The following is a 25,418-nucleotide window of genomic DNA, read 5'->3' on the forward strand; positions in this document are numbered from 1 at the left end:
GAACGGAAGCTTCCTACTTTAGTGTGAAAATAAAATAGAGGATGATGTTGCATAAGTATGTCCTCATGAGTCTTTGAGACATCCTCACACTGTAAGACTGGAAAAGCCTTCAGAGGCCATTGGATTCATCCTAGGCAGGATGATAACTCAATTATGCAAAAAATATTGTTGCCTCTCTTATATAAGAATCTTCAGTGAAAAAACTTAGAAAATTGTTTAAGTGAGAAGTTTTCACAACGCTACATAACATGATAAAAATTACAGACATGACGGCTGTTATGTTTATATATCATTAAGCCGTTGAATGTAATGGGTCTTTTTAACTAAAATTGTTCACTCCAGAAATTATTTTCTTGTTATTAAAACCCTTCCAGTGACCAAGAGTGTATTTATTTTCCAAACAGTCACCGGAAATCTTCTTTGATTTAAGCCTATTTCCTGCTCTTGTCACATTATTCATGAATTATATTAATAAAATGATTGCTTATTGCAAATTCTATCAGGTATTTGTGTATATACTTACATGCTATTGCTATTATTATTATATGAAGTTTTTAAAATTCACAGAGACAATGGCTAAATCTAGCCTAATCTTTTTCTCCAAATTAAGTAATCAATTACCTCTTGAAATTCAATATTGAGCCACAACTATTAGATCGCTGGAAATGATCAACTTTATTGTCATAAACAGTTGATAGCGACAATTGCTTATGGATTAAACTAAGATATCCCATATAACATCAGCTGTTACATGTAGTATATAGAAAATAAATGTATGTTATCTTAATTTGAATTTCCTAGAAGCAGACATTGGGATGAATACGTGCACGTTAAGTTGCTTCAGTTGTGTCCAACTCTTTGCATGTCTGTGCACTGCAGCCCGCCAGGCTCCTCTGTGCATGGGATTTTCCAGGCAAGAATACTGGAGTGGGTTGCTGTGCCCTCCTCAAGGGCTCTTCCAGATCCAGGGATCAAACCTGCATCTCCTGCATTGCAGGCAGATTCTTTACTGCTGAGCAATCAGGGAAGCCCATTATAATGAATATGTGTGTGCAATTAATTTTGAAAGAAGTGCTCCCAAGGAAGATCAAGACAGAAGCAAGACAGGGAGAGGAAAAAGCAGTGATCTGAGGCATAAGACTCACTCACAGAGAGTAGATTAACCAGGGTTAGTAGGGGAATGCTAGATTATAACTGACATCTCAGAGATGTCTAAAGCCAGACAAATCTGCTGGGCTTTCAACAGTCATTGCTTAATGGAATCAGGAAGGTAAGTGGGGGAGGGAAGAGGGGAGGGTAAGGGTATAAAAAGAAACACCCAGGCACTTCTGACTTTCTGCAATTACTGACAAAGTGGTCCCCACAGCCTGAGGGCAGTGCCTTGAAGATCTGTGGATGCTGGCCTTTGAAAGTATATCAAAAGGGTACCACCTACACCAAATTTGTGAATCTGAAGTGGCCTGGGCAGGGAACCAACAACTTCTGCCACCTCCAGTTGATGCCTTCATGGTGCTGAGAAAATGCATCTAGCACATTTAAGGGCCGATGTAGTATAATGCAGGGATCAGCAAAATAACTATCAGTGTAAATCCAACATAAGCTGAGGCTGTCAAAATTATCCACATCGGCGGGAGGCGGGCTGAAGAGACTTGTGAAAGGCTTTGAACTAAAGTCAGCCTTTAAAATATGGAAGACTTAACTGCATGGAAGAGAAGAGAGGACATTTTAAGTGGATGAAAAAGCAAAATGCTGCCGACTGGGAGGCAAACAAGGAGAAGGATTTAGGAGTGCAGAAGATTTGGGAGGAACAACTCCTGGGGAAGGGAGAGGAGGAAGCAGGATTGGGGAGAGGGAGCCATCGGACTGCTCTGCCGCTGGCATGGCCCTGGGTCAGCCCCGTGGGCAGCTGGTGTACAGGGCTATCCCCTAGTGACACCACATTGAGCAGAAACGGCTGGACTCTCACTACCGCCTTACCCAGTCAGTGATGAGTCATTTCGAGAAGAGTCGTGCCCTTGGCTGCAAAGCTGAGGTAGTCTCTAGAAGGATAATTGATTTCACCTCTGCTTTCTCTTTGATTTATAAACAAGAAAGATATGATGAAAAATAAATGTAAATAAGCATAAAAGAGCTCTTTCAGTCAGTATAAAATAAAACCTATACCGGAGAAGGATACATCACAGTGCAGTTGGCCATATTTTCTCTTTCTCAGCACTGCAGAAAACAATAATGAATCTTATATTGGATGAAATATGGCGCAGAACCTGGCAGACACATCACAGGTTCTCAATGAAAGTGAATGGACTTGATTTTTCAATTATTTGTAAAGTTGTCAATCTTAAAGGACTTAGGCATAAGTCATTCCAGTAATGCTTTGGAAAATGAACACAATGGAAAGTAAAAACTAATCATTTAATTAATATCTTTTTAATGTATTTAGAGTTTTATCATTAACTGGAAGAAGTAAATGTCATCTCTCTTTCTAACCACGCTTATATCCAATCAGTTGTAATAGTCCCAGGAAGAGAGTTAATTAAAATTATGACAATAACAAAACAATGAACTCAATTTTCCCCTTGTTTTAAATATCTTCTCAGCACACCAGGACAATCTTAAAGATATATAAGTTTTCAAGAATTATTGAGATTGAAGCTTCACTTGTATCTGAAATGCCAAAGCAACTGATTTAGGAGCAGAATTAACTAAAAGAATGAATTGTTCGACCATTTCAGCCAGAGCTCGAAAGGCAAGTACAATTTATGGTGTCTCCCTGGTCAAGAGGAAAGCAGAAGAAATCGACTGAGTTATTCAAAGACAAGACCATGAGCTTCTGTCTCCTCCAAAACTGCCTTTATCATCCCAGCTCTTTCTCAGCTCCTCAGTTATTCTTCTTTGGGGTTATTGGCCTCATTTCATCCCTCTCCTTTTTCCTAAATCAATTTAATTCTCACTCCATTTGCAGTAATGTATATAGACTGATTACCAGGCTTCTAGCAAATGAAATTTCTGTAAAACTGAATTTCGTCATTATTCATGCATATATGAATGTTGCTAACAATTTTCCTTACCATAAGAAAGTGTTTATGAGCTGCCTAGTCACACGTACTACATTAAAGTTCACATAATTTTTTTCATACTTATGATTTCAGTTTGTAAGTTGCATATTATTATGGGAAAATGTTCATCTCTGATATGGTCTTTTATACACTGTTATTATTATTATTTTTCCCCAAATGCTTATCAATGTGTCAGACAATGCATTCAGTGCCCCAGACTCAGAGCTAGCAGGCAACGTGCGGAGAAGCTGTCTTAACCTACATAGAGTGCCTTTGGGCTCACAGGTGGCGCTAGTGGTAAAGAACCTGCCTGCTGATCCAGAAGACAAAAGAGATGACGAGGGTTCCATCCCTGGGTAAGGAAGATCTCCTGGAGGAGGGCATGGTAACTCACTCCAGTATTCTTGCCTGGAGAATCCGCATGGACAGAGGAGCCTGGCGGGCTATAGTTCATGGGGTCACAAAGAGTTGGATGTGCCTGAAGCAACTTAGAATGCAGGCAATGTGCCTTTAGTTTGGTTATCTTTTTCTGATTTATGTAGAATGGATCCTATTCCTGTTGGAATAATATTGAAAATAATGGAAACTGTCGTATACATAAAAGTTTTGAAACACACACCAGTGTATGGTGTGGTAGTAGTAAGGTAGCATTAGTCAGTTGTGTCCGACTCTTTGTGACCCTGTGGACCGGAGCCTGCTAGACGCCTCTGTTCATGGGATTCCCCAGGCAAGAATACTGGAGTGGGTTCCTTTCTCCAAGGGATCTTACCTACCTAAGGATCGAACCTGGGTCTCCTGCATTGCAGGCAGAGTAAGAAACCTAGCAATGATGATGAAGAGAGAGCTGAGGGACCGACCCACTGACCAGCCTGCGTAGTGAGAGAGGCAACAACCAGTCAGGAGTCCGGACGTGAGTTTGAACAAACTCCAGGATATGGTGAAGGACAAGTGAAGTCTGGCGTGCTGAGTCCATGGGGTGGCAGGGAGTTTGACATGACTAAGTGACTGAACAAGAAGGACAGATTTCAAATAAAAATGCATATAAATTAAATATATTTTTAACTTCTGGAAATATATGTCACATAATCTAGCTCCATATAAATGCCCATCACCAGAAGACTAAATGCAAGTTTCCGTCATTTCCATCTCTAATAGATGTGTGTATGGAAGTGAATACGTATATTTGTTTATATTCACTTGCAAGAATATATATTCCTATTCCCTCTTTGTTACTGGAAGACTTTGAACAAATATATAAAGAAAATCGAATCACAGAAATTCAGAATTGGGGAAAACCAACATTCCCTTTACCTGTGCCACTTGGGAAACTGAAATTCATCAGGTTAAAGAAACCCGCCAAGACCTGGCAGTTAGCGGATGGCAAAACCAGTTCAGAAACCCTTTTTCAAACAAACAGTTCAGTGTTCTCTCCACTGGCCGGCTCCTGGTCTTATCCTCCCCTTGCTTACTCATTTGATCAACAGTCGAGCGTGACTTTAAGAATTAAGAGTCTATTAGTCGGGATAACATAATATTAAAGTGATAAATCTTTTTCCCCTGAAGTCAATGAAAACAGCCTCCATATATTTCACTTTTCCTAAAATTTCCCTCCCACATCAACCAGAACTGTGAAAATACTCAGAAGACTGGAAGATTATTTCTTACCCCTGAAGCACCTAATATTTCCAGGTGTTTTCACTATGTGGGAGGAAAAAAAATGCTCTTGGTTTTGCTCTGATGTCTGGAAAAGTTGTTAACTAGACACCTTTTTATTCCACAGCTCTGGCCCAGATGAAAAGTTCTTTTTCTTGGAAATTGAAGCTTATTTTTATTGCTGCCCGGGAATACTGAAGCTTCCTGAAAGCTTCAGAGTACCTTTAACTTTTTGGAAACACGGATGCCTCCTTTCTGCTGAAAATATTACCCGAGTGGATTTTGAGTGAAATTGAGATTTTTTAAAAAAACACAAAACTTCAAACTTGAGGCTAAGTGATTGAACAATTAGTGTGGCTCATATATGTAGACAGATGAGTAAGAGCTGTTGATTATCTGACTCTAGATTAGCTCTCTGGATTTTTTCTTTTTTTGTGTGTGTGAAACATATTTTCTTGCTGATTTTTCTATTTTAATGGCCTTAATGTAGCACATAATGGTGTGTTAATTCTTTCCTTCCACTAAACCTGAAATACCATACTTTGGGCTTCCCAGGCTGTAGCGCTAGTGGTAAAGAACCTGCCTGCCTATGCAGGAGACATAAGAGACAAGGGTTCGATCCCTGGGTTGGGAAGATCCCCTGAAAGAGGGCATGGCAACCCACTCCAGTATTTTTACCTGGAGAATCCCATGGATAGAGGAGCCTAGTGGGCTATGATCCATAGGGTCACAAAGAGTCCGATAGAAGAAGCAACTTAGCATGCATGCACCATACTTTAGTTCAAACTGTTGAATCTAATCAAACTGTCAAAAAAGTATTCATTTATTCATTCATTTAATCATCCTCTAGGCAAATATTTGCTGAAATATTATTATTCCGTGCCAGGCACTGGAGTGACAGTAAGGAATGATCAAGCAGAAGTCCCTGCATTCATGGAACCTGCCTTTAATTGGGAAGAGGTAGGTAATACACAGTAGGTGAACAAAAGATGTGAGACCCTGGTCAAGGCTGCAAAAACAAAGACAGAAGAAAAGGTTCTTGGTCTGGAAGGCAGCTTTAGACAGAGCAAGGAAGGAGGGGGAGCAGAAAGGGGAGAAAGATGAGAGGGAAGGAGGAAGGGAATAGTAAATTAACCAACGAAGCTTCTCTGATGGCTCAGCAGGTAAAGAATCTGCCTGCAATGCGGGAGACACAGGAGACTCAGGTTTGATCCCTGGCTTGGGAAGATCCCCTGGAGGAGGAAAAGGCAACCCACTCCAGTAATCTTGCCTGGGAAACCCCATGGACAGAGGAGCCTGGTGGGCTACAGTCCATGGGGTTGTAAAGAGTCTGAAGCTACTGAGCCCACATGCACAAGCAAATAAATACTTCTGAAAAAATCTTGCTCAGCCTCACATCTCACACGTCTAGTTGTCTTCAGTTTTTGAGTCTTTCCTGCCTTGTCAACACGAATCACAGTGATGGAGCTGTCCATCTCTACAATTTCTATATGGGAGGGGCATCAGGAGGTCCATAATGTTGCAAATGGGCATTGGGGGGGCCGTCTGGGATCTGAGCAGTCAGCCCTGGGAAAGGCTGTTCCCAAGGTACAGGGCAATGTCCAGCAAGGGATGTAGCTGTGAGCCATTGGCCATCAGCCAGGGGATGGCTACAGGAGCCTTGATGAGGGGATCTGGATGAGCACCCACCATGGAGACCAACATAAAGTGTCTTCTATGAAATGACACAGTATTTGAGCTTTATGCAATCAACAGTGTACAGAGCTACAATAGGGAGTGAATGTGCTGAAAACCATAGGTTAGAAAGAACTCCCCGGGAGCAGGATAAGGACAGAGACAAAAGTCAGAGGCTGGATGCAGTGAGGCCAGTTTGGAGGCTGTGGCAATGGTGGACAAAATAGAAGTAAAAGATGCTGAAGAGGGAGGCTGGATTACTAAACGGTGGAATCAACTTGATTCAGTGACTTACTGGACAATCCAGGTAAACTGTAGAGAGGAATCAAAGATAGCTCTCAGAATAGCGGCTACTGAAGTCAGTAAAATGATGTAATTAATTGTTGTTGTTCAGACGCTAAGTCCTGTCTGACTCTTTGCAACCCCATGGACTGCAGAAGCCAGGCTTCCCTGTCCTTCACCATCTCCTGGAGCTTGCTCAAACTCATGTCCATTGAGTCGGTGATGTCATCTAACCATCTCATCCTCTGTCGCCCCCTTCTCCTCCCACCCTCAATCTTTCCCAGCAACAGAGTCTTTTCCAATGGGTCAGCTCTTCACCTCAGGGGGCCAAATTATTGGAGCTTCAGCTTCAGTGTTTTTAAAATATTTCTTGAACCCCAGATTCTATGATTTTGTGACCTGATGACTCAGAACTATGTTTAAGGACTAAGATGCTTTTCCGTCCCTTTAAGTTTGGTTTCAGGCACTAGAGAGACTAGGCCTTTCTCTCAGAGCTGTCAGGGGGTCTTTGGGGTCAGTGAGAAGCTCAGAACCTTCCACACAGCAACTGGGTGCTTCCTACCTCTGTTCTCAAGCGGTGTTTGTCCTTGTGTTTTCTGCAAACTGGGAGAAGGAAGAAAGTAGGTCGTTCCAGGCATTAGTACTTTGGCAGGAAAAAAAAAAAGTATATCAAAGTTTGCTAAAAAGAGAAAATGTTATTTTCTTTTATTTTGACCGAGTTTGTGTGGATGCAAGACCTTCTAGTGAGTCACCAACTCAGCCGCAATATAACTATTTCAGCTTCCTGGGAATACTGTTTCTGAGTCCGCAGTGATATAATGATTTGAACATTTCAATGCTTTCAGGAACCTAGAACATACCATCTTTGCTTCACAGCTGCACATGGTCCTCATGGTAATATTCATCATTGCATGCTGCCCTGTATGAAAATACCACAGAATAAAAGAAATGTTTTAATTCCTGAAAGAAGTGTTCAAACACCAGTTCCCTATTCCACAAGTCTCTTTTTCCCTCAGAAAATATGCAAAAAGCAATACATGACTCATTTGTTAAAAGTTCCATGTTTTCATTGCAAATTCCTAGTCAGGCTTTGGAATTGATGCTTCTCTTCGACGATTCCCATATTCTCTGAGTCACCAAAGTTTTTGGATGTTGGCAGGAGAGTCTGTTCCTACGATGTCCTCACAGAGTTACACGTGGCCAGGAAGGAACAGGGTGCCTGGATTTGAACTAGTAGTGAGGGTGGGTGTCATTCTTCCATCCAGGCATCCATGACCCCAGGCCTGGGCGCTGTGCAAATAGAATTCTCAGCAATACTGTTGAAGTGTAGCCAATGATTCCATAGGTCTGGGGCGAGGGTGCTGAGATCTTGCGTTTGTAACGAGTCTGCAGGTGCTGAGGATGCCGGTTCAGGAAATGACTGGTTTAGGGATTCCCTCCGTCTCTCCTCCAGATACGCCCCTCCCACACAGGATGATCACGTGATCCAGGGCATCCAGTAACACGAGACTTGGCGGCTCTTTCTAAACCACACTGTGGCTACCCAGGACTCCGGAATTTCCCGCCCAGACAGCTCGCTGTTGTGTACACACATCTACCCAGTCTGTCCTTCCTCTGGCCGATGCCACCGCCAGTGTGTACGTGCGTGGTTCAGTAAGGGTTGGCAAGGGGTCAGCCTTCGGAGAAAAGAGAGAGAAGCTGGTGGCCCTCGGTTCAGGGACCTCCATATGCCTTTTTGCCCCAGCAGGTAAATGGTGGAGGTGGTCTTTTTTAAAAAAAAAAACAACAACAACTTTTTATTTTGTATTGCACTATAACCGATTGATGAATAATGTTGTGATAGTTTCGGGTGAACAGCAAAGGGACTCAGGCACACACACACGTATATCTATTTTCCAAATTCCCCTCCCACCCAGGCTGCCACATAACTCTGAGAAGAGTTCCCCATGCTCTACAGTAGGTCCTTGCTGGTGATCCACTCTAAATACAGCAGCGTGTACCAGTCCATCCCACACTCCCTAACTATCCCTTCCCCATATGCTTCCTCCTACCAATCCTAAGTTCCTTCTCAAGATTTTTTGATGTGGGCCATCTTTAAAGTCCTTATTGAATTTGTAACAATATTGCTTCTGTTCTCACGTTTTGGTTTTTTGGCCACCATCTTAGCTCCCCAACCAGGGATCGAATCCAAACCCGCCCTGCATTGGAAGGCAAGGTTTGAGGACCGATCCCTGGCCGTGGTCTTACATCTGTTCACGTAAATGACAGGAAGAGATTCCATCCGGAAATGTTTTCTCTGATTTTAAGGGCAGGGCACAGTTTGGGTGGTTCTGTTTCATGAGAATCTACTGCCTCTAAAGGTCTTAGAACAATGGGAGAATTTTTCTTCCCTTCCATAGAAGGGTCCACACCTTTCCCAGGTGACCGCGCCAGGTAGGGAACAGCGCTGGCTTTGAGGGCTCCTAGCTTTTAGCTGAAGTCCAACTTCCTGTGTGAATTTGAGTAAGTCCATCACTTTTGAGCAGGAAGGCATGCTTTGGTCCCAGTCTCTTGATCTTTATAATGGGAATACTACCCCACTCTCTGCCACATCTTCCCCATTTCCAGCCAACTTATCCTCATCCTTTGGCCTTTATCTCAAATGCCATCATTTTTTTTTTCATTGAGAAAATTTTTATTGAAATATATTTGGCATAATATTGTGTGAATTCCACATGGACAACGTGTCAATTTGATACTTTTTTATATTGGAGCACAGTAACTAGATCAGAGGCTTGGAGCTAAGATGGGAGTAACTGGCAACGGTTCCTCCTTTTATGCTCCTGATTTCATTCTATGTCTGCTAGCCCAATGGATTCCTAGCGCAGGGATCATGTCCCCTTAATTGTCTGCTGCGTCTTTACTGGCACACAGCCTGACGCCTAATAGATGCTCAACCTGTGTTTGCTAAATGAGGAAACGAATGTGTGGCTATTGTCAGAATTGCAGAGAGAATTTCCTAAGTGACTGGCACCGAGTAGGTGCTTCGCAAGTGACATTCATGATTTTTCAGTGCCATTGACACTGGAACCACACATTGTATCTTCTCATACTCAATCCATGGGGAGAACGGGGTGAACTTGGAACAGCTACAGTCTGAACAGTCCAAGTCAAGAAAAAAATGTGGTGTGATAAACTACTGGCCCGAACAACTAGAAGCATGACACGCTTTTTAAAGGCTTAAGGAAACGAGAGATCCATAATTTAAAACGCAGGATCACAAGTGCAAAAAAGCGGCCCTTAACTCATATTGCTTGCCCCTCACAACTCACACCACAGACAGTCCAAGAGCGCACCTTCTTGAAGAGCAAGGGGTGAAAAGGAATTCCCTCCTGACATCACCTAACTCCCTCCTTCCTCTCCTCATCTCTGGGGATTATCTTATCTGTCCCTTTAATGTCAGCCAGCCCAAATAGCCTCTTGTCAAATATTTCTGGGGCCTGTACTTGAAGAAAGGAAGGATTCTCTCAAATCTGTGAACAGGACATTTTTCTTTCTCTCTCTCTCTTTTTTTATGTCAAAATAAACCATCTGCTTGTACAACTGTTTCTAATTACTTCCCTGCCTAGACTCTCCACTTGAGGGGTTTGGTACCAGCACCCCGCCCAGAGCGCTGCCGCCCAAACCCTCGCAGGCAGCTCGTCCACGCCCTCGCAGCTCCGGGTAGAGCCCGGTCCGGTACGCCTGGGTGTTTGTGGGTCCCTCTGCCCGGCCGTCTGCTGGGGGCACCTCTCCCCCCTCGGTCTCCCCGCCCCCCGCCCCCGGGAGCCCCACCTCGCAGCCACGCTCCTTGCTTCTGCAGCCTGGAAACTCAGCATGCGTCCCGCAGGCTTGGGGAGCGTCTTGCTGCTGGTGTCCTCCCTTCTCCTGCCAGGGGGGCTGTCAGCTGTTCCGCAAAGCTTTTCGCCGTCTCTGAGGTAAGTCTGGTTTGTTTTTCTTGAAGACAGACCTGCCCTGCCTTGCGTGGCGGGACTCAAAGCTCCGGGATGGCTGCCCCAAGCCAAGAGCAGTTAGGAAGTTGGACGCCAGATCAACTGTTTTTCAACCTGTTCCGATTCTCCTTCCATCTACACTGTGCATTGCCTTACCCCTGTTCATTTGCCCTTCCTTGGGAAGAATACAGTCACTGAATACATTTATCATTTCCTCCTGCTCCAGTGCGTATCAGGAGGAATTTTCTGCCATGCCAGGTGTACCTTTGTGCTCTCACCACCTAGAAGGCAGAGCATGGGGCGGGCATTAACATTTTGCATGACATTTTTAGAGGATTGGAGGCACATCTCGATAACTAAACTTGTATGCTTTAAAAGCATAGTTTGTAAGTATCGCTTATTGCAACTTGAAAAAGCCTTATGTCCTCTGCTATCATAACCTGTATGGTTCTTTCTATATAATCATCTCTCCTTTTTCATAAAACAACTGCCCCTGACCATCAGCTAGCAACAGGACTTTTGAAACAGAACTGAAAAGTCAGCCAAGAGTCAGACTTTGGATTAATTTGCATTTAATCTAAATGCACTGTGTAAGGTTCGGTGGCGGACCTCCAAGGGGGCAGGCCCGGATCCTCCAGTTCACCTGGAAGACGGTCCTCTTCTTCGGTGGGGCAGGTCACCACTTAGACACCTGTGGTCATTTCTCCGGTGATGACCAGTGGATGGCATCAGCTTGGTCCTCGGAGAAACGTGGGGGTGGGGGTCGGGGGGTGCCCAGGCTAATGATCCCCAGGGGGTTGGCGGTCGGTCTCCGGTTCGGGATCTGGGTGGACCCTGGGAGGCCGCGGCGGCGGGCCGCGTTGAGGGGGTGGTGCTCGGAGCAGAAGGGGAAGTGCCTGGACGTGACCGTGGCCCCCGCTGTGGTCTGTCGCCCCTGCAGGAGCGGCCCGGGCGCCGCCGCGTGCAGGCTGTCCCGGGCCGAGTCGGAGCGCCGGTGCCGCGCGCCCGGGCAGCCCCCAGGGGGCGCTCTGTGCCACGGCCGCGGCCGCTGCGACTGCGGGGTGTGCATCTGTCACGTGAGTGAGCCCGGCGTGTACTTCGGGCCCCTGTGCGAGTGCCACGAGTGGGTGTGCGAGACCTACGACGGCAGCACCTGTGCAGGTAAGGGGGCGCGACGCCGGGCCCTCCGTATGCGCTCCCCGGGGGGCTTCGGCCCCTTGGGGGAAGGGGAGGCTGGGGCACCATCCCATCTGCATCCTAGAAGCCACCGCAGGGAGGGGGCGGGCCCTGCCTTCCGCCAGTCGGTTCTGGAATCACGCCTCTTAACCCCGACCTCTTGCTCTAGGGCCCAGACTTCAGTGGAAATAATATTTGCTAAGGTTCACTCGCTCGATTACAAATCTCAGCTTCTACTGTTGCTTCCTCATTACAGACCAAACCTCCCCACTTCCCCGTAAATGGAGTTATTTCGCTGGGCTCTCCACCCTGATCACGCATGTTAATCATAATATTTGCAGAGTGGAAGCCCCTATTTGTTTTATTTCTTAATTGAAGGGTAGCTGATCGACAGTGTGGCGTCAGCTTCTCACCCGTGTTTTCTTTCTTTACCAAGGAAGCACCGGAAAATCTGATTTTCCTAAATTCCAGGGAAGCCCACTGTGTTTTTGAATGTGGATTTGCCCTCTCAGAGGTAGCATTTAGCTGACACGTAGTGGCCTGTATCAGAAAATCGTACACCAAAACGAGCAGGCCTGTATTTTCTTGGAAGCGATAGCTTTGGTATTGTTTTCGCTGCTCGCATTTTTTGGCTTCAGTGCAGCTTGGTGTTTTGTAAGGGTGGAGTGAAAATAAATTCATTTCCTTTGCACATTTTAAAGGAGTGATTTGGGTTCTCATACTGGAAGGGGTCAAGCTATTTCTTCGAAGAGAACACCCCTCATGTCTATAACCAGTTTCACATAACTGCGCCATTTGCTTCGAGCCAAGAACCTCAATCAGGTCATTGTGAATGATCCAGGCCCTCGGTCAGTAAAAGTGCATTCTCAGTGCACTTTTGTGGGAATACACACAGTGCATTCCCACCAGTGTTTGGCAGACTTGTAGGGAAAAAAAAAAAGAAATCCACTTATTTTACCCACAGTGTAGCTGAGAATAAGAGTCCAACACTAACAGAGAGATCAAGCATGAGTTTATAGCAAAATGTTTTTTTTTTTTTCCTCCTGTGGCATTTGGGCCTAGAAGCGCAAGGAGGGTATGTAATATGCGGGCTGTTTGACAATGAAAAAAAAAAAGTAACATAAGTAATTTGGAGGGCCACAGGTGCTTCTGTGTGTTTGTGTAGCCTTGGAGGCTGTGGTTCAACCCTTTAAAATTATTGAATGCCACAGCTTATTTTAGCTTGTCAGTCCCACATGCTACAGTGCTATTAAGGGCAGCCCTTTGGAATGAAAGCTAAGTATGGTCTAATATTTCTCTTCAAATTCAACTGTTACCTGGCTTCTCTGTCTTTGATTGCCTCTGGCAAGGCCTCCTCAATATTGTGAGTTCTGGACACAGTTTTCAGGGCATTTTGCATTGTTCTTTCATTGGAAACATAAGAAGCAGAATGCAGTTTTTCAGCCAGTAAGCTAGTTCTGGTTACCAGTAGCTTGAACTCCCCCTTTAAAGAAGCTGATCGGTTTCCTTTCTGTTAGTTAAAGGGTGGCTGTGGTATGTATATATACTCTTGTTTATCTCCCATGGAAAATGATTTTTGTTTTGTCCTGCTATCTTGTCACTGCATTCCTTCCATCCTGGTGCAGAATGCAGCCCTGAGTCATGCATGGTTTTGTTTGCTTGTGTGTGCATTCCTGCTTCTCTGTATTTAAGACTGAATGAAAGAACTGTGTTTGTTTCCAGTCCTCATCTTTCACGCTGTTGCCCATTGACGCCGGCTCGCTGGGCCTGGTGTAGAATCTGCCCCTGCACATTCACTGGCTACATTTGCCAGGTCAGTGAGGACAGCCTTACACACGGTCTATCTGGTTATCTTGCCAGCTTGCCCTCTTGTTCTGTGCTTCAAGTTTAGCTACTCCATTCTGTCTGCAAGAAATAATTCCTATATTATCGCCAGTAAGATGGAAACATGGGCTTCCCCAGTGGCTCAGCAGTAAAAAGAATCTGCCTGCAATTCAGGAGACACAGGAGACGTGGGTTCGATCGCTGGGTCAGGAAGATCCCCTGGAGAAGGAAATGGCAACCCACTCTAGTATTCTTGCCTGGGAAATCTCCTGGACAGAGGAGCCTCCTGGGCTATAGGCCATGGGGTCGCAAAGAGTCGAACATGACTGAGCACTCACTCCAGATAGAAACAGCAGGTTGTCTTTTATGTTTTATGTGCTTCTGGGCCTTGGTCTCTGTGATGAACCCCTGTAGGAGATTTTCAGAAATAGAGTAACTTCCAGAGACTTGCCCCACCTCTGTGAAGATAACACAGTTCTGCTCTGGCAGGGTATCAGAGAGTGGTTAAGACTGTGGGCTCTGGGAGAAGTTTTCCAGGATTTGAATCCCACACTTAACATCTGTCTGAACTTGGGCAGTTACTTAACATTTCTGAGCCTTGATTTCTTCATCTGAAAAATGGGAATAATAAAGTAGCTATCTTATGGGATTGTTGTGAGGTCTAACAGATGCAGGAGACTTTTGCATGAAGTCAGCACTCAGACATGAATATGCTTGTATGTGTCTATATAACATTATTTTGGGATGCGCAAAAGGTGAGCTAGGATGAATGGATAGAAAGAGATGAATAGATAAACAGCCTGGCTTTGTGATTGTTAGTCAGTTGATCCTGTGAAAGCAATTTAGTTCCATTAATGTCTTGGGGGTGGGGGTGGGGGGACCTGTTATTGATCCAAAGTTCAAAAGGTCAAGCAAGGACAGCAATTTTGGCTCAAGCTGAGAGCAGCTGTAGGAGATACACTGTGCTCTTTTCAAGTTAAGTCCACTGGGATTCTTACACTGTGACTCATAGGAGACATACTTACTTTAGATGAGCTGGTTGAGAGTGATGACGTTTACACACGATCGCAAGTGGTCTCTCTCTCCCAGTCTCCACTGGCACCTGGCACATGATCTTCCTCCAAATTCTGTAGCATAAAGATCTGACCCAGCGATTATTCGTGTGGGTGTGATGGTCTATTGAGGAGTAAACTCATCTTGGTGAAATATTTCTTTAAGAACAGTCAAATGTTTGATTCTATAAAAACAAACTTTTGGTTTGGAATTCAGGGTATCCTGAATAACCCCCCCTGGGTACCTGTGATTACACTTAAAGTATTGGGTTTCTTAAACATTTTTCCAATCACTTTTTGAAATACATCACTTAAAAGAGTTTCATTTTTAGGAACTTGGGAAAGCTAACTGAATCCATTATAGCCAGTTCTCTAAAGTGCTATTAGAGAAGGGAATGGTAACCCACTCCAGTGTTCTTGCCTGGAGAATTCCGTGGACAGAGGAACTTGGCAGGCTACAGTCCGTGGGGTCACAAAGAGTCAGACACGACTGAGCAACTAACACACACACACACACACACACACACACACACACACACACACATACACTCTCTCTCTCTCTCTCTCTCTCTCTCTCTCTCTCTCTGCTATATGGCCTTCCCTGATGGCTCAGTGGGTAAAGAATATGCCTTCAGTGCGGGAGAAGAAGGAGACTTGGGTTTGATCCCTGGGTCAAGAAGATCCAGGGATCAAACCCATGAATCACATGGACAGAGAAGCCTGGAGGGTTACAATCCAAAGGGCTGCAAAGAGTTGGACAAACGGAGAGACTAAGCACTCACACTTGCACACACAAAGTGCTGTATATTTGCTAGACTCCCTGTTTACTATTAGAGATGTTGTTATGTAGTTGCTTAGTCATGTCTGACTCTTTGCAACCCCATGGACTGTAGTACACCAGGCTCCTCTGTCCATGGGATTTCCCAGGCAAGAATACTGGAATGGATTGCCATTTCATTTTCCAGAGGATCTTTCTGACTCAGGGATTAAACCTGTGTCTCCTGCATTGGCGGGTGGATTCTTTACCACTGCGCCACCAGGGAAGCCCCATAAGGTGTTGTAAATACATGCATATGTATAACTGAATCACTTTGCTGTATACCTGAAACGAATGGGACATTGTTCATCAACTGTATTCACATATAAAAGGAAAAGTTAAAAAATAATAAAATGAATGTCAGTTAACTCCTAAAAAAATAAAAGTGCTACAAAAGATGAGGAATACATGACAGGTTCCCACTGAGGAGAAATACCAAATGCCTATAAGGCAAGGAAGAATGTAATTTCTATGTATTTCTATGAGGGTTCCATTAAGGTAGGAATTACATATTGTGGTGTAAATTCTGGAAAAATTGTAGCATTTGACATAAATCTTTTAGTATAAGGAGGTTTTTATTCCAAAGGGTGGACAATTGGAATTCTGAGTGAATAAAAATTGAAGAAATGATTTAGAGGCAGAAAAACATGTGGGTGCGTTTGGAGAAGTGTAAAGGGTTCTGGGGCTGGCCTTGCTGGAAATTAGGGCTGTGGGAAGCCTGGTAGAAGATATATTGAGAGGTGCAGCTGGACAGCTGGCAGAGAGCTCTGAACCTGAAGGTGAAAGTTAAATGCTCAGTCGTGTCCGACTCTTTTGCGACCCCATGGATTACGTAGTCCATGGAATTCTCCAGGCCAGAATGCTGGAGTGGGTAGCCCTTCCCTTCTCCAGGGGATCTTCCCAACCCAGGGATCGAACCGAGGTCTCCTGCAGAAGAATTGCAGGCAGATTCTTTACCAGCTGAGCTACAAGGGAAGCACGCTGAATGTGAAGCCTGTGCTCAGTTAAACAGTATATAGGAACCATGAAGCAGTTTGAACATGGGAGTTTGAACATGACTGATGGTCAATGCTTTGATTCATGGAAAGTAATATGGTGCCTGGGGGCCCAGCAGGTTGGGATAGGCACTTGATGGGGAGGAACTCAGGTTAGATTGTGTTTGAATACTAGTTCCCAGGGGAGAGAATAAGGATAGAATTATGAGGCATTTTAAAGACTGCTGGAAGATAGAATCATATGCTTTAGTACTCAGGGATGAGTAAGATGGTATCAGTGATAGAACTGATGGAAGAAAGTCAGGAGAAAGAGTCAGAAAACTCATCAATGGTGAAAAGGCCCTGCTAAATTAAAAACACTTATTTTTATCTGGAATTTCTGTGAAACAAAGAATGATTGCTTATAGAATGAGTCTGGACTTTATGGCACTTCTGGGGTTAGATTGGAATCTCGTCTGAATTGTTAACTCGAGTTAACTTGTTTCTGTCATTCATCCCTGAGACAGTCATTTGATTTCTCTGAAAGTTAGTTTCTTTTTCTGGAACATCTTTATGGGTATAAAGAACTTGACATTCTGCAGGATATTATTCAGAATAATTTTTAATCTTTATGTATAAATACATTTAATATCTATATAATTTAAAAATTAATTTATTCAGTTCAGTTCAGTTGCTCAGTCATGTCTGACTCTTTGCAACCCCATGGACCACAGCACTCCAGGCCTCCCTATCCATCACCAACTCCCGAGGTTTACTCAGACTCATGTCCATTGAGTCCGTGATGCCATCCAGCCATCTCATCCTCTGTCTTCCCCTTCTCCTCCTGCCCCCAATCCCTCCCAGCATCAGAGTCTTTACCAATGAGTCAACTCTTCACATGAGGTGGCCAAAGTACTGGAGTTTTAGCTTTAGCATCATTCCTTCCAAGAACACCCAGGACTGATCTCCTTTAGAATGGACTGGTTGGATCTCCTTGCAGTCCAAGGGACTCTCAAGAGTCTTCTCCAACACCACAGTTCTAAAGCATCAATTCTTCGGTACTCAGCTTTCTTTACAGTCCAACTCTCACATCCATACATGACCACTGGAAAAACCATAGCCTTGACTTTACTTTGTTGGTAAAGTAATGTTCCTGTTTTTTACTGTGCTGTCTAGGTTGATCATAACTTTCTTTCCAAGGAGCAAGCATCTTTTAATTTCATGGCTGCAATCACCATTTGCAGTGATTTTGGAGCCCCCCAAAAGATTAATTAATAGATTTAATTTATTCAGACTATGAAACATCCTTATAAGCATTGGTTTAAACACACATGGTATGAAAATACTTCAAATAGATGGAAATACCCCTAATATGGAAGTATTAGTAATTTTTTTTCTGGCAGCTATTTCTGATGTCTACACTGTTAAGTAGTATGAAAGCTGTATATGATTATTCATGAGAGCTGGATTTTCTGAATCCTTATAGTCTGTCCTAGAAGTGTTGGACCTACTTGCTCTTCACAGTTGCATTTTACTTAAATTTTTTTTTTCAAAATTGGAGTGTAGTTGTCTTACACTGTTTCTACTGTACAGCAGTGTGAATTAGCTGTGTGTGCGTATATCCCCTCCCTCTTGGACCTCCCTTCCATCCTCCCATCTCACCCCTCCAGGCCATCACAGAGTGCCGAGTTGAGCTCTCTGTTATACAGCAGCTTCCTCCTAGCTATCTCTCTAACATGTGGTAGTATATATATGTCCGTGCTACTTTCTCAGCTCATCTCACTCATCTCACATGGCCCCACCCCATGTTCACAGGCCCATTCTCTACGCCTGCGTCTCGATCTCTGCCCTGAAGATAGGTTCATCAGGACCATTTTTCTAGATTCCACATACATGCATTAATATATGTTCTTTCTTTTTCTCTTTCTGACCTACTTCACTGTATATGACAGACTCTAGATTTATCCGCATCTCTACAAATGACCCAATTGTGTTCCTTTTTATGGCTGAATAATATTCCATTGTATATATGCACCACAGCTTTATCCACTCCTCTGCTGACGGATGTTTAAGTTGCTTTCATATCCTGGCTACTGTAAAGAACGCTGCGATGAACACTGGGGTACATGTGTCTTTGGAATTATGGTTGCATTTTCTTAGAGAATTGAATAACTGGCTCCAAGCCTATTTTGTGGAGTCACTCTTTGGTGTTTCTTTCTTAGTGGTCTTCTGTTTTCCACCTTGCCCCCCAACCCCCCTTAGATGCAATTCTGTATCCAAAGATCCAACCTATCCTGGATCATGGAGGACTGGGGTACATGTTTATTGTAAGACATCCACATTGTAAGTGGTGCTGTGCAGTTCAAACCTGTGCAGTTCAAAGGTCAACTGATTTATTGAAACATTACTCCGCGTCCTAGAGTCATCGGGGGTTGGGTTGTTTAATCACAGGAATGTAAACCAACTTAAGACTGAATAATAATCATTCTAGTTCTTGAAACTCTCCAGTTTCCAGTCCCGTACTTCAGTCCTCTCCCTGCTCTCCAAACTTTTTTTTCTCTCACTATTCATCATGTTTATTTCATTTCCAAATTCTGCTCATTTGGGGCAAGGAGTTCAGCTATTATTTCTATTATCTTGTTTCTTGGTCATCCACAGTCTTTGAAGTCTTGGTGTCTATTCAAAGAGTTGATGTCTTTAGGTATTAATGTTATATATATATATTCACTTTTTTCAAATCTTGCTTTATAATGTATATGTACTTATAAATAATATAAATACCAAGGCCTGAGGAAGTTCTCTTCATGCATATATATTCTGGTTGCCGGTTAAAGCATATATATGTGTATTCAAATATATATTTGCTACCTTAAATTTATACACATATGTTATATACATCTGAATACATCAATATGTCTTCAAAGATATGTTTGCATGTGTATGTGTTCATGGCATGTATGTGGGTGTTAATATATGAGTGTATGCACAATTGCATTTACCTGTGTGTGTTTACATATGTGTGTGCATCTAAAGGTACCACAGAGACACACACATGTAACCCCTCTTTCTGAAAGACTGCTGTCTGCAGAGGGGAGTCCATTCCCTTTTCAAATCTTTGCAATGCTAATACTTCTGATAGAAAAGGCACCTTGGGTTGTTATCACATTTGTAGACCTACTACAAACCAATAGCTTATTGGGGCATACTTTGGGTGACTGCCTCTTCAAAACGTCTCATGAAGACAGTGGGAAGTTACTTGGTTGGCTCCTAATTTGGTTCTCCTTTTCACTGTTCAGTCAGTTAGGCTGCGGGAGCCACATTTGAACTACGATTCATATTTGGGAAGGATGAATGGATGAAAGTTGCTCAGTAGTGTCTGAGTCTTTGTGACCTCATGGACTGTAGCCCACCAGGCTCATCTGACCATGGGATTCTCCAGGCGAGAGTACTGGAGTGGGTTGCCATTCTCTTTTCCAGAGGATCTTCCCAACCCAGGGGTTGAACCTGGGTCTCCTGCATTGCAGGCAGATTCTTTATTGATGGAGCCACCGGAGAAGCCCCATATTTGGTAAAGAAGTTCTCTAATTCTAATACTAAAACTTTGTTCATAGACAGGAATGAAAAAATGACTCCCTTTTCTACTTTTTAAGTGAAAAATAGTACTGCTTTTGTCACTAACATATTTTTATTCTGCATACGTTTTATGGAGAATTTGAAAATTCCCTAAGGCCCCCTGTTCTATGCTGAAGCCTTGAATCCAGGGTTAGATACAAAATCCCTGAGGATTCTTCTTATAGCCTGCAGTCATAAAACTATAAACCAAATCATAAATTTTCTCTATCCTCAAGGCAATAATATCTTCTTGTCTGGTTTTGCCTATAACAATAAATTCTACTATTACAGAAATTTGATTTCCTGCTTAGTTCATCTGAATTTTCTAATCATACCTCAGCAGGGAGAAAAAAGGAAATAAATAAAATGAGATAAATCAACTTTTATGTCTAACTGGACTGGGCTTCCTAGATGTCTCAACAGTAAAGAATCTACCTGTAACAGGAGACACAGGAGATGTGGGGTCAGTCCCTGAGTTGGGAAGATACCCTGGAGGAGGAAATGGCAACCCTCTCTAGTATTCCTGCCTGGGAAATCCTATGGACAGAGGAGCCTGGTGGGCTACAGGGGTCGCAAAGAGTCAGACATGACTGAGCACAGGCAAGAACTTCAGGAGAAGACAGCTGGATTAGGGGACAGAAGAAGCAGGTGGAGGTGTGGTGGGGGACTGAAAGGGAGCTAATTGTAGGAGGAATTTGGTTTAGCTTTCTACCTTTCTTCCTGCCTAGAAGGCATGTGAAGTTCCAGAAGCCTTTCTTAAAAACTGAAGTTTAGTTAATTTATGACATTGTGTTCATTTCAGGCATGCAGCACAGTGGCTTTCAGATGTAAGTGTGTGTGTGTGTGTGTGTGTGTGTGCGCGTGTGCATGTGTACGTGTATGTTTTTTTTCTGTTCTTTTCCATGATAGGTTATTCTAAGTTATTGAATATACTTCCCTGTTTTGTACAGTAGGACCTTGCTCTTTATTTGATATATAGTAGTCTGTATCTTGACTATGCCAAAGCCTTTGACTGTGTGGACACAATAAACTGCGGAAAATTCTGAAAGAGATGGGAATACCAGACCACCTGACCTGCCTCTTAAGAAACCTATATGCAGGTCAGGAAGCAACAGTTAGAACTGGACATGTAGCAACAGACTGGTTCCAAATAGGAAAAGGAGTACATCAAGGCTATATATTGTCCCCCTGCTTATTTAACTTCTATGCAGAGTACATCATAATAAACGCTGGACTGGAAGAAGCACAAGCTGGAATCAAGACTGCCGGGAGAAATATCAATAACCTTAGATATGCAGATGACACCACCCTTATGGAAGAAAGTGAAGAGGAACTAAAAATCCTCTTGATGAAAGTGAAAGAGGAGAGTGAGAAAGTTGGCTTAAAGCTCAACATTCAGAAAACGAAGAACATGGTATCTGGTCCCATCACTTCATGGGAAATAAATGGGGAAACAGTGGAAACTGTGTCAGACTTTATTTTGGGGGGCTCCAAAATCACTGCAGATGGTGACTGCAGCCATGAAATTAAAAGACGGTTACTCCTTGGAAGGAAAGTTATGACCAACCTAGATAGTATATTCAAAAGCAGAGACATTACTTTGCCAACAAAGGTCCATCTAGTCAAGGCTATGGTTTTTCCAGTGGTCATGTATGGATGTGAGAGTTGGACTGTGAAGAAGGCTGAGCGCCGAAGAATTGATGCTTTTGAACTGTGGTGTTGGAGAAGACTCTTGAGGGTCCCTTGGACTGCAAGGAGATCCAACCAGTCCATTCTGAAGGAGATCAGCCCTGGGATTTCTTTGGAAGGAATGATGCTGAAGCTGAAACTGCAGTACTTTGGCCACCTCATGCGAAGAGTTGACTCATTGGAAAAGACTCTGATGCTGGGAGGGATTGGGAGCAGGAGGAGAAGGGGACGACGGAGGATGAGATGGCTGGATGGCATCACTGACTCGATGGACGTGAGTGTGAGTGAACTCCGGGAGTTGGTGATGGACAGGGAGGCCTGGCGTGCTGCGATTCATGGGGTTGCAAAGAGTTGGACATGAGTGAACTGAACTGAACTGAACTGAACTGAATCTGTATCTTGGAGAAGGCAATGGCACCCCACTCCAGTACTCTTGCCTGGAAAATCCCATGGACGGAGGAGCCTGGTGGGCTGCAGTCCATGGGGTCGCTACTAGTCAGACAAGACAGAACGACTTCACTTTCACTTTTCACTTTCATGCATTGGAGAAGGAAATGGCAACCCATTCCAGTGTTCTTGCCTGGAGATTCCCAGGGATGGGGGAGCCTGGTGGGCTTCCGTCTATGGGGTCACACAGAGTCGGACACGACTGAAGTGACTTAGCAGCAGCAGCAGCAGCAGCAGCAGCAGTCTTTATCTGTTAATCCCATACTCCTGTTTTATCTTTCCCCTTTGGTAACCATAACTTTGTTTTCTATGTCTGTGGATCTATTTCTGTCTTGTAAATAAGTTTGTTTGTGTTATTTTTAGTTTGCACATGTAAGTGAGATGTAATATTTGTCTTTCTCTGTCTGACTTACTTCACTCAATAGGATAATCTCTAGGTCCATTCACGTTGCTGCAAATGGCATTATTTCACTCCTTTTTATAGTGGATATTTTATGTTGTGTGTGTATATTTGTATATTATTCCACCTCCTTTAGGCTTCCGTTATAGCTCATTTGGTAAAGAATCCACCTGCAATACAGGAGACCCAGTTCAATTCCTGGGTCGGGAAAATCAGCTGGAGAAGGGACAGGCTACCCACTCCAGAATTCTTGGGCTTCCCCTGTGGCTCAGCTGGTAAAGAATTCGCCTGCAATGTGGGGGACCTGGGTTGGGAAGATCCTCTGGAGAAGGGAAAGGCTATGGACTGTAAAGTCTGTGGGGTTGCAAAGACTCGGACACGACTAAGTGAGCTGCACTCACTCACCACCTCCTTTTATTGCCATATATGCCTTAAGTGCCTCAGCACATAGAATGAAATTCAAGTAAGTTAAATATGTATGTGCTGTGTCTCCCCTTCAGTCTTATTGTTAATTACAGCATCTTGTTAATATTAAATTTAAGGTGTAAACATCCCTATTTTCCCATGATTATATAAATATGTTATAAACACATATAGATAGGTTGTTTCCATTCATTTTTTCTTGCTTATTTTCTTTAAGAATAGATCATGGCCCTCAGTCTAGTTTATACATATATAAGCATTTTATACATATATTAAGAATTTTCACAAGTATGTGATGTGTTGAGGTATGAATGTATTACTTCATTAGACTGTCTGCCTATTAGTGAACACTCTGGTTTGAAGTTTTTGTTATTTTTGTGTTTTTTGATATAGAGACTTGAAAGAGCATTTGATTTAAAATTGCTCACACATACTCACACTCATACACACAGCTCTCTAGCACTCTGGCTCTTGCACAAGCAAGTATACACTAGAGTGAGTTGGGTTCCGAGACACTTGAGAGGGTGTCTCCAGGCAACAGAAGTGTGAATAAAAGTGTCTTCCTGTGTTGAGAATCTTGGCAAAGGGAAACTTCAAACAGGGTGGAACCAGGAGATCTGAAGCTTTTGTCCTTTGGGAAATTTTGATTCCAAGCCTGATCTGGGATTCAAGGTCGTGAGTCACATCTGAGGAGGAGGAGAATAGTACTGCTGGGCAGAGAGGACCATGGGGGATGGGCCAGGGCATTTTCAGAGCCCCACATGGGTAAATTCTCAAGCTATTTCCCATTAACTCTTAAATTGATAAAGATTGAGAGCTGCAAGAAGGTTGCAAATCTCATTTTCTTTGGAAAAGAGTGCTTTGTCTTTTCAAGGATCACATTTCCTGGCAAGTAAGAAACTCTATTTGGTAATAGAACTCATTCTTCTGTCTACTCTAAATCATCTTATTTAAGGCTGGCTAGAATGATGGCTTTGTAAAGGGAAAAGAAAAGTAAGACCTTGATAAGAGTGCTCACTGGTCTGACCTTGTGTCACCTCAGTCTTAATTTATGTGGTGGGACAGGCTTCTGTGCCAAAGTGCCTGTCATCCTAATTGTACGTGATCACTTGTTCGAACATCAAATTGTTCCAAGTCAATAGTGACCCACTCCAGTTTCCCGATTTATTATTTTATCTGGATATTTCCTAGGAAAAGGCGGGCTAAATTTTTTTCTTACAAGGGGCCAGTGAGTTAGGTATTGCTTAGAAGCTTCTCTTACAGCAGTGCATGAACGTAAATTTGTGATTTAGCCAATGAGAATAAGGAGCCAAAGTGAAGAAATCAAAAAGCACGGTCAATGTATTTCCTAATTGGTCATTACTGCTCTTTCAAAGTTGTCATTTTCTGCTGTGCACAACAGTTAGACAAAACTAGTTATTTCTCTAAACAAAATGACTTGGCCATTTAATTAAACCTTTTCTTCTCCAAAATACAGAAGACAAGTTATAAACTGTTTTTTTCTTTCTTGATCAACACCATTGCTTATGTAAGTTCTAAAAGCAGTATTGATGTGAAAAGAACTCATCTTTAAGAAAGAAAGGACATTTTTAAGAAACTAAGAAAATATTTTTTTGAGAAAGAAAGCAAATAATTGATTTGTTAGCTGTGTACTAGATAGACTTCTTTTGATTTCTTCCTTGAATAGATATGAGCCCTAAAATTAGTGTTGTGTTGGTAATATAAAAGAATAATAGAAAAATATCTACTTACTCTTGAGCATGCTTTGATGGAAAATATTTTCATATGTAAGAATTCATTCACTTTGCTGACAAAAGTCCATATAGTCAAAGCTATGGTTTTTTCCAGTAGTCATGTGCAGATGTGAGAGCTGGACCATAAAGAGGGCTGAGTGCTGAAAAATTGATGCTTTTGAATTGTGGTGCTGGAGAAAACTCTTCAGAGTCCCTTGGACTGCAAGGAGATCAAATCAGTCCATCCTAAAGGAGATCAACCCTGAATATTCATTGGAAGGACTGATGCTGAAACTGAAGCTCCAATACTTTGGCCACCTGATGTGAAGAGCTGACTCATTTGAAAAGACCCTGATGCTGGGGAAGATTGAGGATAGGAGGAGAAGGGGGTGACAGAAGGTGAGATAGTTGGATGGCATCACTGGCTCAATAGACATGAATTTGAGCTAACTTTGGTAGATAGTGAAGGACAGGGAAGCCTGGCGTGCTACAGTCCATGGGGTCGCAGAGTCAGTCATGACTGAAAGACTGAACAACAATGAATTCATTCACTTCTTCTATAACTTGAAAGGGGTGATCAAAATTGCTATTCTTCAGGGACTTCCCTGGTGGTCCAGTGGTTAAGACTCTGTGCT

General features: G+C 43.2%; 1 protein-coding gene across 1 annotated transcript in view; it reads left to right on the forward strand.

Moving 5' to 3' along the window:
- The first annotated feature begins 10,272 nt into the window (after positions 1–10,272).
- Positions 10,273–25,418, forward strand: part of ITGBL1 (integrin subunit beta like 1) — a 225,548-nt gene continuing 210,402 nt past the window's right edge. Inside the window, exons 1-2 of the mRNA XM_069602441.1 lie at positions 10,273–10,621; positions 11,577–11,797. Coding sequence (XP_069458542.1) covers positions 10,521–10,621; positions 11,577–11,797 — 322 coding nt within the window. The 5' untranslated portion in view covers positions 10,273–10,520. The remainder of the gene's footprint in view (positions 10,622–11,576; positions 11,798–25,418) is intronic.

Source organism: Ovis canadensis, chromosome 10, assembly GCF_042477335.2.
Source record: "Ovis canadensis isolate MfBH-ARS-UI-01 breed Bighorn chromosome 10, ARS-UI_OviCan_v2, whole genome shotgun sequence".
In the NCBI taxonomy this organism is placed as follows: domain Eukaryota; kingdom Metazoa; phylum Chordata; class Mammalia; order Artiodactyla; family Bovidae; genus Ovis; species Ovis canadensis.